The sequence below is a fragment of the Parasteatoda tepidariorum genome, chromosome 4 (assembly GCF_043381705.1).
Source record: "Parasteatoda tepidariorum isolate YZ-2023 chromosome 4, CAS_Ptep_4.0, whole genome shotgun sequence".
NCBI lineage: Eukaryota > Metazoa > Arthropoda > Arachnida > Araneae > Theridiidae > Parasteatoda > Parasteatoda tepidariorum.
In genome coordinates, this window is record NC_092207.1 from 8,000,285 (window position 1) to 8,020,368 (window position 20,084).

The 20,084-nt window shown below is 29.7% G+C and overlaps 1 protein-coding gene across 2 annotated transcripts in view; it reads right to left on the bottom strand.

Annotated features, from left to right (window-relative positions):
- LOC107439592 (septin-7) overlaps positions 1–20,084 on the bottom strand; it is a 69,611-nt gene that overhangs the window by 27,674 nt on the left and 21,853 nt on the right. For both annotated transcript variants that reach the window (XM_016052241.3, XM_043049945.2), the window contains exons 3-4: positions 3,550–3,796; positions 1,646–1,752 (exon numbers count right to left, since the gene is read on the bottom strand). In XM_016052241.3, the coding sequence (XP_015907727.2) occupies positions 1,646–1,752; positions 3,550–3,796 (354 nt within the window). The remainder of the gene's footprint in view (positions 1–1,645; positions 1,753–3,549; positions 3,797–20,084) is intronic.

Below are 20,084 nucleotides of genomic sequence, written 5' to 3' on the forward strand. Positions count from 1 at the left end.
TATGTTTGATATTAAAATCGTGTGAATAAGAATCGAGATATTAGCAGATTCCAGGCTTGGGACCTCTGAAAGGCTTGTCAGAAGCAGCGTCGTTTGAACTACGAAAATCGGATCCATCTGGAGGGCGGGTAAAAAATTCGGAAAATCTTATCTGCTGCGTGTAAAGGGGAGAAAATAGGTAAAATAAGTAAAAATGAGAAAGGATTGGTAGCTATGTAGTTTGAATTTTCTGTTCCTCTTTGAAAATCGGTGAATTTTCTGAAAAAGCAGAATACTGATTTAAAAAAATGAAATTTTTAGAAAATCTGAATTTTTGATAAAAAAGCTGAAATTTAAGAGATAAAAGTGAAAAAAGCGGAAATCCGCTAAAAAACGGAAAAATCTCATCCCTGTAAATGGAAAAAAATTTAATTCTTTTTAAAACTCAAATTAAAAAAAAATGGAAACACATATTAATTGTAGGATGAAATTCAATCAACTGAAACTTTTTGCAAGACTGACTTCAGTCCTCAGGACTGAAGAGTGGCATCCATGAATGCGGTTAACGAATTGGAAAAAACATCTCGAGTAGTTAAACCTGCTATTGAGCTTTCTAATTTTTATTCAAAACAAGTTTGGAGAAATTACCCCTATTTATTTGCTTTTTTGGAAGTCAAGGATGGAAAGTTAGAAAGCATTAGAAAAAGCCACCTCTTAAGAAATAGTTTTTTTCCAACACAAGTGGAAGAAACTCTTTTTCAAAAAGAAATATTAAATACTTAAACAGTTTACAATTTCAGTTTAGTTTAAATATTAATTTTCAAGCTATCTTTTTATAATTTTTAAATAAATGTAGACTTAAAGCAGAAAAAAGTAACTTATGCAATTTTTTAAAAAATGTATTTCTTAAAAAATTTAATTAAATAGCTGTTTAACATAGATATTTCTTGGGAAAATCATTCTGACGTAAACATTAAAAAAATTACAGATTTATGCTTATTTAAAATAATACTGAATCCCATCAGCAATTAAACTCAAAATTGTAAAAATAAAAAAAATGTCTTTTTTAATTTCTTTGCAATCTATCTGGAAAATTTTTATATAAATAGAAAATTTTAATTACACAAAATATTTTTATTAAAAAAACTAAGCTTGGTTATTTAAAAAAAAATTCATTTGGTTTAAACCAGCAAACTCTGCAAAAAATTTTCCATTTTGTCCAGTTTCTTTTAGTGTTCTGAAAGAAATAGGTTTCTTCTAGACAAAACGCCAATACTGTTAAACATAGATATTTTTGTGGAAAATCATTTCTATGTAAACATTCAAAAAATTACAGATTTAAGTTTATTTGAAATAATAGTGATTAGATATTAAACTCAAAATTGTAAAAAAAAATGTAAGAAAATTTCATTCCATAAAATATTTTTATATAAAAAAACCTAGTTTAAACCAGCAAACCCTGATTGACTCACTGTGAGCAAAAAGAAAGTCTTTACACTTATTCGAAATTAAAATGATCTAGTGTTAGTATTTTATGCATGACATGTAAAACATCCAATATAATCCATAGTAAATATTAAGAAAAATTAAATCAGAGGTGCATATTTACAAACTGTTACTAATTTTACAAATTACAAAAGATAATGAATAAAAAAAATGTGAGTACTTGAACAGTTTTCTTTGGCCGCAAAGAAGGTCCAGGATATTCATTGGAATATATATCTGTCAGGAACATGGAATTAAGTAATGTGGATTTTCCTAAGCCCGCTTCACCTAAAAACATTAAAAAATTTACATGCGGATACAAACATTAGGAAAAAGTCTTGTTCTTTCTTTTACTTACACAATTTAACTTATTTTTTTACAGATTTATCAACAAGTTGACTATAGATCCATCTAAATTACAAAATAAATAAATGAAATAGTTAAATGAGTATATGTATTTAAAAACACTTAACCAGTGGTCGGAAGTAGTGCACTACAAGTAGTAAAACCACTGCAGTCGCTACTTTTTTTGTAGTTTGCAGTGTAGTGTGCTACTTTTTTTAAAAAAATAGTGTAGTGAGGAGTGCAATACAAAAAAAGTAGTTTGTAGTGATTCCTGGTAACTACTTTTAATGTTAGTTTAGAATAGTAACACGGCTCTAACGCAACAAATTTTTCAAATTTGATGTATCTTCGAGGGACCTTCATAAAATAATAATTAATAATATAAATAAATACGTTTTGGATTAGTTGTAAAGTACCCAACTTAATAACAACTTAAGCTTATTTCTTCTAATATCTACTTTTTTATGATTTCGTTCATAAAAAGGGCAGAAAAACACAAATCTGAAAAAATTAACAAGCTTGAAACGAGATTCACATTTAGAATAGTAAAACGCAGAATTTTTTCTATTATAAAATGATTGTATTAAAGTATAGTACAATGCAAGCGCATAGTATCATGCTTTATGTCGCGCATCAAATGGGTTAAAATTTGATGAGGACAGCAATTGATATCCTCCTTCTCTCCATTTTTTCCTCTATCAAGAGGCAAAGAAATTCATAAGAAACAAAGTAAGTTGTTCTTCCCTACAATTTTTATAGGCAAATCTACTGTGAACAATTGGAAGAGCCGCTCTTCTAAAAACGTTTAAAAAGAATTCTGAAAAACTCCATGTTAAGGACTCAGTTCAAGACAGCGGTTGGAACGCTCAGAAGGAGGGGATGACAATCGATGTCATGATTTACCCTGTCTATTCCAGCTAGGAGACTCGAGTAAAGTGGGCTATGGGGTAGCCACAAAGAATGATGCTCCTTAACGGAAGTAGATGTCTTTTACAGTTGGCGACTTCTTAAAAACTTTACAGCAGCTCATCAAGAAAATCAAACCAGCTCTAGGATTATCCTTGAAAGTAAATAAAAAAAAATAGAGAATGATTCTGGAGTTACATATGTCTAATTATTTTTTCTCCAAACCTCAAAAAGATATCTTTAAACTATTTTTAAAATACTAAACTAGCAAGATGCGATACGTAATAGGCATTTTTGAGATTCGTTATTAACTACGGCTCATCTGCACTAAAAGCTATAAAATTGAAATATAAAAAATATGGGGAAGAATTTTGGCTTAATTATACATACGTCATAAAATAACTTTCTAAAGATATTTTTCTTAAGTTTTGAAATGATTTTTTTCCATTTGGAACAAAGTTGGTCTGATTTTTCCTGAAACCATGTGAAAAACAGACCCTTATAAGATGTTTCTTTTGTTCAAAACGTTTTCAAATCCTGTAATTGCACAGGCTTAATATATATATATTTTTTATTTTTTACTTTTTGAGTTTGAAAGAAACCAGTTTTAAATCAAAAATGAACTTCTTTTGATAGGCTTAACTATCAGGGTAATGGATAAAACTCATTTCACTTAAGTTTCCATAATTTTGGAATTGTCAGACAAAAGAGTAATAACTTTTTAAAAAAATGTATGTTTTAAACGTGATTGCAGTTGACCTGCATTAACGATGGCTTTTATGCTCTCATAAATTATAAAAATAAAAGGAAAAAAAAAGAAGCAGCAGAACTTACCAACTATCATAAGCGTGAAATCAAAACCTTTCTTGACCGCTTTCCGATATATTTGATTTGGCAAGTTTGCGAATCCCACATACCCGTCCATTTCTTTCCTGGATATTTCTTTAGCATAGGTGAGCTGCTCTTTGTTGTTTCCATTACAGACTGGCGGTGCAGGAGTGAAGTTGTTCACAAAACTTGCAGGAACATTTGGCACAACAGCAGGTGTATCTCGAAAGAACATTTCTCTTTTCTGAGAAAGCTGCAGAGGAAACATAACTCATATAAGTAATTCCACACTGACATTTTTTAGAACTTCTAAGTCTTTTACCTGTTAATTCTACAGATGTTTCCTTTTAGTAATTGGGATAATTTTTCAGAATAGTTACTTATTAAATTTATTTTACGTCACATGAGTTTTTTCCGAGCAATTAAATAACCTTCAATACATTTATTTATATACCGAATAAGAAAACAAATCGTTAATGTATTCATCCAATTTTAACTTCCAAACAAATAAGTTCATTCGAATGCTTACAGTTTGTCCTTACACCAAAAAGAAGTTATTACAAACAAGGACACAAATTATAAAAAGAAATGCTATTGAAAAAAAGAAATAGGAGCTCTTTTCTAGTTGGCAGAAGCTCATCACAAATAAAGGAGATGGAATTAAAATCTATAGATATTAGAGAAAAACCAATAGATTATAATTGCATCTAGAGTTTAATGGCACAAGGGCAGAAATAAGCTATAATATATCAACACATACACAACAGGAAAACTAAGTATGACACAGATAGTGGAGGGGGAGAAAAAGGAAAGATCATTATGGTACAGTATTTCAGTGTGTACTACACTTAATTTTATTTCATAACTGTCATTGTACAGCCGATCCCGATTTCGGGTTTGGATTTTGAATCCAATCCGGAAGACAAGAGAACTCCTAGATCAAGCATTGGGAGAAATTCGCCTTTTTGGAGGACTTTTTGATGGAACTAACTCGCATTTGTGTTACATGGAGAGGAAAACCATGAAAACCTCCCACGATTAGTTGGGTGGCATGAGGACTCTAAATCATGATCCTCCTACCACTGGGGATCTTTTTACGTCTGCAGTGTGGTCAGTGCGAGCCAGGAGCTGAATTCGTATCGATCAGTCATCGCTGAGATTCGAACCCAGTTCACCTCATTGGAAGGCAACCGCTATATCCCCTGAGCCACAAGGTTCAATGCATAACCATGTATGGATTGTCTAAATGAAAAGTGGACGCATGCAATTGCGTTTGAATGAGCAGCGCAACCGAACAGAGATAAATATGGCAGTAGGTGGTGTGCAGCAGTGAAAGCTAAAGGTAGACATGGGTGCGACCAGATTTGTTCAACTTTTGCTGCATTTATTAGAATAAATATCTTTCTTTTCTGTCATAATTGGCGATTCCGTACAAATATGACTGAATAACTTAGTATCACTAGATTTTATTGCTGAAATTCTTTTTTGTGGCAACCTTTTTTATTTTCTACCAATACTTTTTTTAGATGAAAAAGTGTCTACATATGATGCTTCTTCCTGCCACTCTGGTAGTGCTATTTCTTCTTTCACAAAACTAACCTGTTTAACTTTTCAACCATCCTTTTCTCATTGTAACTTTTTCTTGTATGACTTGACATCTATAAACTTTAATCAACCTTTATTAGAAACTCCAACGATCCATTCGTCTTTTGGTACTAAACTTTCGATTTCTGTGTTTTGTACACAGGGACTAACTCACAACATCATATCTTTTTCGACTCCTACTATTTCGTTTTGTTCCTTTCGATCTTCTACTTTAGTTTTTGGTTCCATTTGTTCTGGTACTGCGTAACTATTATTCTTTTTGGAACTCAACTGGCTATTTTCAGAACATCCCTTCTTGGTATCATTTCCAGACTTGGAGCCACTTAGTTTACCAATGTTAAGCCAACTTGACTCGATGTCCTTCGAAATTACTGGAGTTTCAACTTACAAATTCGGTACTACTTGGGAAATATTTGGTGCTGTATTTTTATGATCGGATTGATGATTACAAAATTTCCGATTTTTATCGTAATTATCTTTTCTATGACCCAAATCTCGACGTCTACAGAGTTATATAAGTTAGACTTAGGTTAATAAGTTTTGTGTCTTTTCCTATCTCATCCACGTTCAGATTTAAAATTCTTCCCAATACTAGGCGAATTCTATTCCTCATTAAAATTTTCTAACTGGTGAATGCTAATACTAAAAATTAAGAATGAGATTTTCTTAAAAATAATCACATTCATCGTCAGAAATTTCAAGCATATTAAAAGGAATTAGTGTCAAAGCACACCAAGTCCGAAGATTAAATTTCACCCTAAATTTTTCAGCTTTCAGTTCAAATTACCGTCTAATACCACACTTTTTGGCATCAATTTTAAACGGGTTCGGTTCATTTAATCGACAAGCCGTTTCATCGACACCACTTCCTCTACAGATCACTTTATCGACAGGGTCATTTCGTCGAGAAGGTCATTACGTCATCTGCATTCCTTCGTAATTTAGAAAACTTTTATGCGTCTAAATTTTCTAAACTTCGCCCGAAGCAAGCTTTGTGGCCCATGTCAGAATCGTCACCAATTGTCAGAAAAGTATTATTTTTATCCACTGGCAAAATGGGTATTGGTTTGGATATAGAATCTAATAAAAAAAATGAAACAAATTTACAAAATTAGAAAAAGACAAAATAAGTATGTAACGTTTAAAATAATAAATCAAAATCGAAAAGCGCTTAAAGCAGCTAAATCCAAAATTTTTTAAATTTAATTTATAAAGTCAGAAAAAACAACTCTAGCAAAAACAACAAAAATTATAAAAATTTAAATTTTTATAATTTTTGTTGTTTTCTGCTAGAATTGTTTTTTTTCTGACTTTATAAATAAAAATCGAATTTAATAACACATTTAAAAAATAAGAAGCATTATTCACATATGAAATAATTTTTTAGGATTGTGATTTCATGAATGTTTTCTTTTCTTTCGTATTTACAGTTTAAACAAACCAAGAGCTCACAAAGAAATCGAGATTCTAAAAAAATAACGTAATATAGTTAAATAAATAAAATAAAATAATGTACCCAGGTTCTAATCTATGGATTAATGACCAGTCACTGACATGTTAACAACATTGAATGGTAAAATAATTATAAAGACCAACTGCTCTGCAAAAAATTAAATATTTTGTAAATTTTTCTTTTTATTTATTAGTAAATTGCATCACTTGTTTCACATTTACACCAATTCAATATTTCGTCCATACTTTCTTACCTATTCCGTTTCTTTTCTTCAACCCTATTAATAAAACGACCAGTGGACGAAATGATTTGCCCAAGAGAGTGACCGAATCGACAAAATTCGATTGAAGTTGACGAAATGAAATTTTGACTAAACCACCCTGTAGACAAAGTGACTCATAATGCTTCGTAATGATCTGAGGGTAATCTTTGCTCATATATGAGCATTGTTTTATTACAATTTAAGTGTAAAAAAAAAATTATACATGATCAAGTCTTCGTTAAACGCTTCCCAAATAACTGTCAATTTATTGAAAGAAAAGAATTAAAAATACAATTTTCAGCTCGAAAACTATTTCGGTATCCAATAATGTCGAATTGAATGCTTCGTTGATTAAAAAATTCAATGTATTTTTACCCTTTGTTTATCTTTTCCTTTACTTGCTTTCAGAATCATTCAAAATAGTTACTGCAATTGCCTTTGCCATACTAATCTATGAAAATATGATACAAAAATTAAATCTAAACTATCAAACTCAGATATAAATGTTTATACACCTTGAACCTTGTTTATGCACCCAATCCTTGAACACCAAATGTAAAAGGATTTCATTTCTGCAACGTGATGTACAGCAAAAGGAGTAGGCAATTTAAAAAAAAAACGCACCTTCTTCGGCAAATGCAACATAGAATTTTAATTTCGCTCTAGACTAAATTTCGACAGGTAAAAATGGACTAAATTACGAAGAATAATAAGTTTCGTAACGAGCAATCTAAAAATAGTTTCAAAATTACGCTTGGCGACGAAACGACGCACCTTCTTCGGCAAATGCAACATAGAATTTTGATTTCGCTCTAGACTAAATTTCGACACGTAAAAATGGACTAAATTACGAAGAATAATAAGTTTCGTAACGAGCAATCTAAAAATAGTTTCAAAATTACGCTTGGCGACGAAACGACCCTGTCGACGAAATGATCTGTCGATGAAGAGTGACTATCGCCAAAATGAACGCGACCCATTCTGGAATTGAATGAAATTTAAAATTTTTTTTGAATTTCATTCAATTCCAGAATTTTCTCCGTTTTATAAAGCGTGTGGCGATAAAAGATATAAAACTTGCCCCAATATTGACAAAAAACACATAATTCAAAATAACGATAGTTGTAAACCAGTTTGTAAAATTAAGAATGTTATTTATATGTTAACCTGTGGTTTTTGTAATTTGAAATATGCTGGACAAGCTATTAACTTTCTTATATTAGAATTAATCAACATCATTCAGACATAAACAGTAGTAAAATTATCAATAACCTAGAATTGAATCGTTAATATAAAATTTTATCAGTATTAAAATTAATATTTTAGATATAAGTAGAATATATCGATTTAAGACTACAAAAAGAAAATTGTCGCCTGCTTTTATACAAAGCAGTTTTGCTATATGCAGGACCCGCACTAAGGATTTAAAATTATTAACCAGTAAATTAGCCAAATATCAAAATTATTCGCCAATTTTCGAAAGTCTTCGCCAAATGCAAATTGCAACAATTTTTTACGATTAATTTTTTCCATATAGAAAACTATTTTATGGTAGTTTGTTTCAAGCTTATATTATTTGGACCCAATTCTAATTGGACACGTGGCGCATCTGCCGAAAACTACTGTAATCGAATAAAAAACTGATTTGTTTAGAAAAATTCATTTTGACGTAATTTTGATGATCAAGTTAAATATATTTTTTTCTTTCCAGTAGAAAAAATCATTCGGCAAAACACAATTTTATTCGCCATATTTATGATTTCATCGCATTTGGCGAGGCGGCGAATACTGTATATGGGCTAGGAGGCTAAACGATACCTTCCAACATACACAGATTGACTCCTCAACGAACTCACTTTTTCAAATTAAAGATAAGAGTACAAATCGAGGTAAGCGGGGATCAGGAAGTAATAAAAGCTCTCTTAATAGTGACAAATTAAATGAAAATTTTATTTCTAATATGGAAAAAGATTTTAATAAACATATTGAACCTATGAGAATTTATTTTCTTCCTTAAAGTTAATGATATAAATAAGTTTCAAGATTTTATTATTAACTATTATTTTATTAATTTACACTTCGAAATTCTTTGTTCCGATCTTGTAAAAACTAAAATGAGTAAAATTTCACCAATAAAGAGAAAAATTTAGATAATTTATATTTTGTTATTAACTTTTAAAACCCTATTTTCGATAAGTCTAAATTACATAATATTTTTAAAAATTTCGTTTCCGTTAACAGATTTTAACATAATTAAAAGCTTTAAATATAATCTCTTGGTAAAACTATATTTAATTATAATGATATTTGCAAAAATTTAGGAAAAATTAATATATCTGATTATGAATGTCACTGTTAAAAAGAGAAATATTTTGAATTTGTTGATAATCATTATAAACATATTATTACTGGCAATTTAAATAGTATAGAAAACTTAGAACTAAGAAATTTAATGTTAAAAGGACCAAAATTTAGACAAATTAATAAAGTTCTAAAATATTTTCCAAACGATCCTAATAATTTCTGTTTAAAGATATCAAATAGATTCTCTTTATCTTTAGGGAAGTTAATAGAATGGAAATTGGCTGTTTATTATTATTTTAAAAGCTTCCGTTTTCAATTATAAAGAAAATTAAATTTAAAACAGTAACAATTCAAAAAATTTTTATTGATCAATTAAGCAACTACAAAAGAATTTCCTAATTATCCCCGCAGAGAAAGTTAACAATAATTATGCAATCTTCTGTAAAAAATTCGATATTGAACTTTTAAATAAAGAGTTAAAAAATAGAAAAAAATTTAAGCTTAGTAATTTAAACAATAATATTATCATTAAAATTTTTTGTAGCTTTCCATAAGAGGTTGAAAATTAAAATTAATAACATACAATTCCTATACTTAATCATTAGTTCAAAAATTTAAAAAATTCCTATTAAATTTAGAACAATCGCCTGTGGGTCTAATACTTACCTAACTAAACCTGTCATCATTTTCTCTATCTACTTAAATAAAATTATTAACAATATTATTAAAGAAGGTTCGTTAGTTAAATAATAATAATAAATAAATAAATAAAAACTTTAAAAAAAGTAGAAAACAAATTATGAACCCCTTGTTTTTGTTAAGATGCAGTCAGTGTTTTCATCATAGAAAAAAAGTGGGTGAGAATTTCTCACCCTTTCTCAAAAACAGGGTGAGATTTCAAAAAGTTAAGTGAGATTTCTCAAAACTAAAAAAACACAAAAACTCTTGAAAAAAAATCATTTCTTTAATTATAATACATTTTTAACATCTTCTATTTTTTAAAGCATTGAATATTTTTGCTGCATCATTGGTGCAGAAGATTTTGCCTTTACAAGGTATTTGTCCATCTTACATAAGTGCATAAAAAATTTGAACGTCTTACATGAAGAAACCTTACCTACGGTAAACACGTGGTTGCAGAGAAATGTGTTCTGAAAGGTGTTCCGTGGTTGTGATCTGTTGTTCGAAAAGGTTCTAAACAATACTGGTAATTAGAGAAGCTAGATAATGGGGCAGATGTTGAAAATAATGAAAGATCCAGGAAGAAAAGTGAAACGGATTTTATTCTGCTGTGTTTTTTTTTATTCGAAGCTTTTTCCAAAATGCGAGAAATTCGCGAATTTAGAAATTGATTTATAGAATGCGCGAATTTCTCGCGGTAATAATTTTTTAATGCGAGAAAAGAAAAAAATATGCGAGATTCTCGCGTTCTCGCGCTGTAGTGAAAACTGCAGTTCATTTACTAAAGTGAATTTTCATAAGAAATGAAATAAGAATTGAAGATTTCACTTAAGTTGCTTAGCTCACAAAGGTATTCTAGTTTCATTTGCAACGCATTCGGCAAAGTAGATGAATATAATTTTCCAAACATAAGAATGTCTGACAAAAGTTTTCAAATAATGAAAACTTTTGGTAGGAATCTCTCATTGATCTCTCATTCCGGTTAAAAGCCAAAGTTTTTTTTCAATTAGTAGTAAATTTCATGACTTAACATTTGAAATAAAATTATATTGACTATCAAGTCATTCAAATAATTCAATATATTCCTGATAGTTGAGAAATTTTAAATGCGGATGAAATGTTGAACACATTTGCTAACTTAATTGCTACTTTTTAAAAAACTTTATTGGCTATAAAAATATGTGGATGAAAATAAAAGATGTTTTTAAAGCTCAAGATCTTGATAGCAAGTCTTGAACGCATCCAAGACTTGAGAATGGGTGCCTTCTTTTACGAAACAGGTCAATTTTTATTTCCATCTGCAAATTTTTGTAGTCAATGAAGATTTTTTAATCCTACCGCTTCAGTTTTTTGGGATTATTTATTTGACTACTACTGAAAATAAAGTAAAGAGCAAAAAATTACGGTGTTTAGTTCTGTGTAACAAAACTTATTTTACACACAATTATAAAACTTGCTTATTCAAATATACTTCCATGCAAAATAAAAACTTTACTACTTCTTAACTGTAAAGAAATCTCGCTACCTTTAATTAGTAAATATAATAATTTTCGAAACTTGGACAAAATAAAGTCAAATAGTTTTTGAGTAAACATATCTTCAAACAAAGTTGACATTTTTCTCCGACTGTCACCGCTTGTTATTGAAAAGTACTTAATTTAAAATTATGCATAAAATTGTCGACTTTAAACTTTTTCGTTAAATTAACTATTGAAGTTAATAAAAAATATACGCCAAATTAATTCTTGGTAAATGAGTTTATAACTTGTAAGCAAATATTTTTTGTTTTATTGATAACACAGAAAGAGTTATGTTGTTTTCAACCATGTATCGTAGTTTGGGGCTACCTATTTTGAGGTTCATGATTAGAATCCTAAACAGAGGGGGGAAAAGGTATAGTTATTCAACAAAAAGTGCCGAATTTCGTATTATGAAATATCGTTGGCACAAATTCATGAGCACATTTAAAATGCATCTTGCGAAACATTGAGTACGTGAAAATCCGATAATTAGATCTAAAGTAATTTGGAGGTATTCCGTAATTCTTTATTTTGCTCACACCACAATCAGTTATGATGTAATCGACCTAACGTTTTAGAAATATATGCGAAACTGTAAAACCATCATTCATTAAGGCAAACTGAGAATGTCGTCTTATCATTTTCAATCTACAAATAATGGCTCATTATAAACTTTACATATTATTAAAAAAATTCTTACGACTATATCGGAAAATAAATAATTAAAGAAAAATGAACAAATTTTAAATCAAAATTGAAACTAATTTCCATTCTCATAAAACCTTCAAATAATTGTTTAAGTTTGCGGATAAAGAAAAACATCTAGAAAAAAGTTATAACTCTGAAAGACCCCGAGATTGTTTCCAGAAAACAGATGAAAAACTTTGAATGGTTTTATCGATAGAGTAACTTATTATATTTTAAAATAGACTAATAAATAAATAAAATAAGAGACTAAAAGAGAAAAAGAGGAGACTTTAAATTTTCAAAATTTTACGCTAGCTGTATGTAATATAATTTGCTGGTGATAATCATATTTCAATTATACCCATTTAATTGCATGTTTATTTGAATTCTTTAAGAGCTTTGAAAACATTAAAATTCGTAGCTATTGTATACCACCTTTGAAGATTTTCGCTAACAATTTTTTTTTTAAACCGTGATATTTTTTTCAGTGATTAGTTTGTAATAATTAAATAATTTTTGCATAATTAAATAATAATAAATAATTAATCCTCTCTCTCTATATATATATATATATATTAATCGTGATAGATCGTCAGTTAGAATTTACGCTATAGTGATATAACATACTATTTTGCTTAATTTAAAAACGCAGAAAGTCAGGCTTGATTAAAAAAAAATAAACATTAAACAGAAATCTAAAATCGATCCTTAATAAATAATCGATCGAAATAAACTTAAAAACACTTTTTAACGTTTTTTTTTAGATAAAATAATAGCCAATTTAAAAAAAAATAATTAAAACATTTATTGGTTTATGGATAGTTAATTTTTATAAAAAAAAACAAACTTAGAAGTAGTATTTAAAAAACATTGTAGTATTATTTAATTCATTCATTATTATTTATTTAAATGCAAATTTATCATTTCTTTCCACATTGAGTAATTGCATTCTTTCTTCTTCTTGCCCGACGTCAAACGCTTGAATACAGAGCAAAAAAAAAAAAAAAAGCAGAAAAAAAAATTACTCTAGTGAATGTAAGTTAACAAGAATAACTTTTACTCTAGTGATCAGATTGTCACCCTTTTAAACTATTCATTTAAGATTGAATCCCAGAACACAAAAGATCCAATCACTAGATCAAAAGTTATTCAGACTGTTTTAATTACTTATGTATTTTTGAGCACTGTACTGTATTTTATGCACGTAAAAACGAAGCGAAAATCGAAACGTCAATGAACTGCAATAATATATATAAGTCAAATACCTGGCCACATAGAGGGACTTACGGAATATGTATACTCGACAGGATTGTCCTCAAACTGTGCAACAACAGGCAAGCAAGAATTATTGTCGTAGATCTTCTGTCGTTGCACCAATCTTTCGATGCTGGCAAATCTGTAGGGCAGGGTAGATTCTACCGGAGGACCGATTGGGCTACTGGGTGCAGTGGTTGCGGAATATGGTTTGAAGACAGCATCTTGGGAGCCCCCAGACAGCAATTTTATGGTCTTGGAAACATCCTCCTTTGGAAGATAGACGATAGTTCGTACTGTGGTACGACCTGTGGGTCGCGGAACCAGAACTTGTTCACCCATTTGATACAACTCCTATAATTTCGGTACTAATAATAACTCAAAGAAAGATAACAAATACGAACTTGATTTCCTAAAATGGTTTAATTCTTGCAAACACTTACTAACTGTAAGGAGTGCCGTGGACGAGTAATTCCCTAGGCGATGACAAAAAAATTAAGTCACCCTATAGAGTTGGGCGTGCCCCAAATCGTAAAAGACTTAGTGATGGAATGACACGACCGAATAAAGAAGGTGTCGTCTTCATAGGTGATCGAATGACATGTTTTATGAAAGTAGTATCGTTTTACAACAAGAAAACAGCGCCAAATAAGAAAGCAGCCAAATCATTCGATCGATCGATACTGTTTCTTCACTTGCTTGCACACAAGGTTTTTTTCCTCCACATATTTATACATCAATGACGCGCTTCATTTTGTACAACAAAAGGAAAACATTAATCAGTCAGAAAAACAATTGGGATTTAAAATATATTACACGTGAATCTTAACTAAAATAATCAATTATCTCGCTTTTACCCTTTGAGATCGTTTTAAGTTTAACAGGGTGCCCACTAACACGGAAAAAAAAAATTCTCCAACTTTTCTTGACTGAATTTAGCGTATTTCCTTCATTTTTACAACTGGCTGTATAATTTTTATCAATCTAGTTTTATTCCTGTGCATAAAATTTACTTAGAGGGCCACGTAATTTAAAAAATAAAGTATTATTTTAGTTTTTTTTTCTCCGGTAGTATACGATTTTTAGCTAATTCAAACATTCCCCCTGACTTTTTTAATTCCTCGATTGATGCAATTCACGGTACTGTGGTTTATTCACAGTAGTCATAACTTAGTAAATGTATGAAATATGCAGGATAATGATTATTTTTTAAGACTGAGTTCATATACTAAAGTGTTTTCTGGGAAATTATTGTGGCATTTTGAATTTGGCCCTAATAATTTACAACAGGTCACAAGAAAATTAAACATTAATTATAGTTATAATCTTAATTTTTATAATCCTAATTTAGAGAGGAAAAATTGTCGTAATTAAGATGTATATAAAATCTTGTATTTTAGGTATCTTTTCCCACTGTAATGGTTCAAAAATTACCTACAATTATTTAAAATTGAGCCGTGGTGGCTCAGGGGTTAGAGCGCTCGCCTTCCAATGAGGTGAAGCGGATTCGAATTCTGCACGCGGCTTGCACTGGATAAGACTAATGGGTAAGACTCCCCTTACCATGAGAGGTTTTCTTCTCCATGTAACGCAAATGCGAGTTAATAATATCAAAAAGTCCTCCACCAAGGCAAATTTCTTCCACTATTTGATCCAGGAGTTCCCTTGTCTTCTGGGTTGGGTTCAAAATTACAAGGCTAAGGTGCTGAACATTGGTAGTTGTAAACCCAAAACTTGAGTCGGTATTCCACGACGGTTATAACATTATAAAATTCATAGATTTTGTTTATCGGTTTGCAGTAGCGTTGAAAAGTTACTATTTCTTAACAAGAATATTTGCGCAAAATTTTAGAATTATATCTTCTGCATAGGATAGCTGACCACAGGCGTAGCATGAAAGAAAGAATATTTTTTCGGGGTGGGGTGAGCATATAAGATTTTTAAAATTTTTATTATTAAAATAACTTTAAACAGTATACCAAACTACCATCAGTTTCCATTCATCAAAATGTCTAAAACATATACTATATCTATAAATTCCTTATTTTTCCTATACAATTTAAACTTTTCACAAATCGTAAAATAAATTTCATAATTCTCTTTCATTCGAAAATAACCTTTTGCGTAATGCGAAAATCTTTTAATGTACAGCATTTTCGCTAGGAAAAAAAAAAAAGTTCTAATAAAAATTATCACAAAATGATGAAATATAGTATCGCTATAATTTAAAAATGTGACAAATGGCTTATAAACTATACAACCAAACTACTAATTGCAAATTTAATATAGTACATTCAATATCTAATTTTTGTTTCGTTAAAATGGTTGAATCGTAATTGAAACAAACTTTAAAAAAGAAAAAAAATCATCGAATTCTTAAGACACTTCTATAAAAATTAAATTTTCCACATTAAATTTTTTCTTCCTTAAAACATTTTTGTTAAAGAAATATTTTACAATTTTTTCGAAGAGATAATTAAAAAATTATTTTGGTAAATTATACATAAATCGAAAAATTGAGTTTCTTAAAAATTAAGAATTTAAAAGAAGAAAAAAAAATTTCTTCTTTAAAACAGAAATTACGTTTAAAAAATTTCAAAGTTTTCGAGAATTTTTAAGGAGACAAATGCCCTCTCCCCTAGCTCAACGTTTATAATATTACAGTGAATGAATGAAATGGGTGAATGCTGACCTCTACCGGTGAATGTTTGACAGTCGCTTTGCTAAATGTACGAAATATATACTAGGTTTAGTTAAGTGCCACGACCCGGCTTACATTTGCCAGGTATACACTAGATTAATGTTTTTTTAAAGTTCAATGCCACTGCCCGGTATGCCCTACATCAATATTTTTTTAAGGTCAGTATGCCTTTAGCCGGTACTCTGAACACAGGCGTTTCTCCCAATCTATCCTCAGCAGATATTAAAATATCGAATAAATATAATGATATCAACGAATAAATTAATATCAATACCAAATATTTCGGACATTCGCTAAATCGATTATGCGACTGTAGACATTCACCGGCGAATGTCGACATTCTCTTGCTTTTGGTCATTCGCGGTAACGAATGTACATTTTCTCAAAACCGTTATAAGATACTTCGGTCCTTCCTAATGTAAACATAAATAAAAAATCTGAAAGACCATTTTCAATCATTACCGAGGCGTGCCTTTCCTTTCAAAATAAGATGTTATCTGAGATTGAATTCGGATGGGGCGGTGTAAAAAAAATAACACCTGCTCAGATTTGAACTGAATTAAATATCGAACGGAAATCTTTCAGCACACGATTGGAAGGAAACACAAGACAAACGGAAATTTATCTCAACTCTTTTTTTTTTAAACCCGTTTTCAGGACTGCAAATAGAAAGAGAGAAGCGCTTCATTAGAGTACACGGTGTTTAGTATGAGTACTGAATTGAGATCACGAAATGTAGATTCATACTTACAAGGGAAACTAGGGAAGTGCGACTCGCCAATTTTAAAATAAACTAGTGGGATGTATGCCTTATGAGGAATAATTTTAAGGGGCAACATTCGTTTCGGCCCATAGAAGGTTCTGTGAGAGATAAAAAATAATTTAATATGCAGAAAAATCGATATTTTATTACTTCAATGCANTAAAATATTTACAAGAATCTATTTTTAAATAAAATTCTGAGACATAAACATTAAATTAAGTATGAATTTTTCATTCAAAACGAAAACCACTTATAAAAAATACAAGAGTGGTGTGAAGATAGAAGTGAATAAGAAAGAACCATCATTTTCCTACTCAATCAACGTAATAGGGTTGCACGTTGTAGCAAGATGTGACGCATAGATCGGTTGGGTTACCATATTCTCAATTTTGCTGCTTTCAGAGAGCTTATTCTCGACCGCGCCAAGCGGTGCCAAAACCGTGAGCATTTCCGTCAGTGCCTCCCGAAATCAAATAGAAAGTTTATTTTATGGTTCTTTCTGTAATGATCTTTTCTTGAAAGAAAATATATGTACAGTGTAAAAACTGTCAGTTTTATGTTAGCTTCTTCTTTAATCTATAGCCTGAACGCAAAAAATCTATATTTCGTAAACCCATGGCTTTCTAGGGGCGTGATTAAGCTAAATTTTCGAAATTAAGAAGGAGAAATCTGGCCAATGAATCAATCAAATGGAAAGTTTATAGCCTGGAAATCAAATGGAAAGTTTATTTTATGGTTCTTTCTTTCATGATCTTTTTTTTAAAGAAAATATATGTACAGTGTAAAAACTGTCAGTTTTCGACAGTAAAAATTTTCGAAATTAAGAAGGAGAAATCTGGCCAATGAATCAATCAAATGGAAAGTTTTAGCCTGGAAATCAAATGGAAAGTTTATTTTATGGTTCTTTCTTTAATGATCTTTTTTTTTTTAAAGAAAATATATGTACAGTGTAAAAACTGTCAGTTTAATGTTAGCTTCTTCTTTAATCTATAGTCTGAACGCAAAAAATCTATATTTCGTAAACCCATGGCTTTCTAGGGGCGTGATTAAGCTAAACTTTCGAAATTAAGGAGAAATCTGGCCAATGAAAAGCTTGTATTTGGACCTATTGCAAAATGCTATATGTTTACAAAAATATGGGTTTCTGATTGGCTTAATTGAGCTATCATAATCGCAAAATTTTAGCTCAATTCCGTCCTAATGTCAGCAAGGATATGAATTTTTCGCAGCTAGGTGACTAAGTTAACAATAAGAAAACTGCATTCGACATGATGGACATAGAATTGTCAGAAAATCAATAATAATGAACAGAACGATATTTCGTCTGACCATTGGAGGAAAGGAAACTTCATAGCCATTTTAGGTTCTAGTCAATTTTCTTGTTATATCTGTATAATGAGATGAAAAATTTAAATAACTCCATAAAGCTCAATGCTTATTATTTTGTAAGACAAAATTAAATAACAAACAATACATTACACTAGACATAGTTCATACATCCCAATATTATTCTAAGAGGAAAGAACACAAACGAAAGGAAAGATTCTTTTTCGGGGGTGATTCACAACAATGTCAGTGTCATTTTTAATACATCTTGTTAAATAGTACAAGATGAAATTTGTAGAAAACTCCTTATCATTTTGAGCTTTTTTTAAAAACGAGACTTTATTTTATTAGTTGCTAAATATGATTCACTATAAAATTAAATAAATAAATAAAATTTTTCAGCACATGAGCACTGTAAAAGAATTACTTAAATTACTCATATTTTTCGCAGTTCAAAACAAATTTTTCTCAAATTTTGAAACCATAATATTGTTATTAGTTTTAAATACTCCAAAAATTATAATTAATTTTATTGAATATTTTTAAAGTTACAGCAAAAATCGCAAGACAAAAAAAAGTTTTTTTCTTAATAAAAATGTCCATATTGCCAAAAATATTTAAGCTACGTTGACGAGATTTTGTGCAATTTTTGATAATAAAAACCAAAATAATTGTCATAAGTAACAAATTTATTCCTACATTTTTTGGCAAAGAGTGTTCAAAAACTCACTTTTCCGTATGTAATTTAATGTCGGCCCCCCAAACCTCTAAAAGCTTTAAACTTCATTGAGAAGTATGAACAAATGAATTAATGGGGAAGTGTTTCCACTACTTTGTCCACCCCCCCCTGTGTGTGTGTATGTATATATATACAGTGGTGGCCAGAAGTGTGGACATTTTCTGAAAGTTTCATGTTTTTCAACTTTGTGTGATTGTAGAATATATTATTTTTCACTTAAATACAAACGTTTATATATCAAATTGAAGGTAATTTAATGTACAATTTAATAATAAATACAGTATTACAATATCTGTATTACAAAAAAAGTTATGCAAGTAATAGTAAGATCTATCTTAGATGTGCATTTTTTTAAAGTGAAACTTTTACAATCAATACTTAGTAGGATAACCCTTATTTTTTAAGACAGCTTCACAGCTTCCTTTCATCGAGTGTTTGGAGTTCATCTTTCGTAATTACATGGTGCCAAGAATCAATTATAGCTTCAATAAGTTGTCTTTTATTGGATATAGTAAGTTTTAGAATAAATAATAAATTTAGATAATAAATTTTAGAATCGTTCTACGAATCGTGCAATGGAAAAGGCTTATTGCGAAATTCTGCTGGAAGTCCAAAATTTTTTCCCCTTCAATACTGAAATTTATTTTAACAGTTATATTATAAAAAAAAACACACTTAAAAAGTTTCGAAAGATTATTTTTTGTAGGCTGGTGAATATAACCACAAATAAGCAAAAGTATTGAATTAAAATTCATTAAGGGTGTCATGCCCCCCTTTATGCGAAGTTGAAGAGATATTTCTTGAGGTAGAGAACTAATCAGGGTTCGTGATTTTTTTTGATTTTTTTTAAAAAAAATCAAAAGAATCAGATTTTTTTGATTTAAATCGCATTTTTTTGATTTAAATCAGATTTTTTTGATTTTTTATTCAAATACACTGCAAGAACTTTAATTTATGATTAAAAAAAATTACAAATGTTTAATCAAATTAACTTAATATTAAAACTATATTGTAACAATATTTTAGAAGCTCTAACTAAAATAATTTTTCATTATAATATATATCTTTGAATGCATAGCAACCATTTTGAAACAAATGCATGATTAAAATTTAAAGACTAGATGAAATAGAGAATTTAAAGAATACTTCAGGGGTCTGTCTGGGTTTTTCTGAGAGGTACCTATTTTGTGAAAATTAAAAATTATATTAAAAAATCAACACAAATATAGTAAAAATATGGATTTAT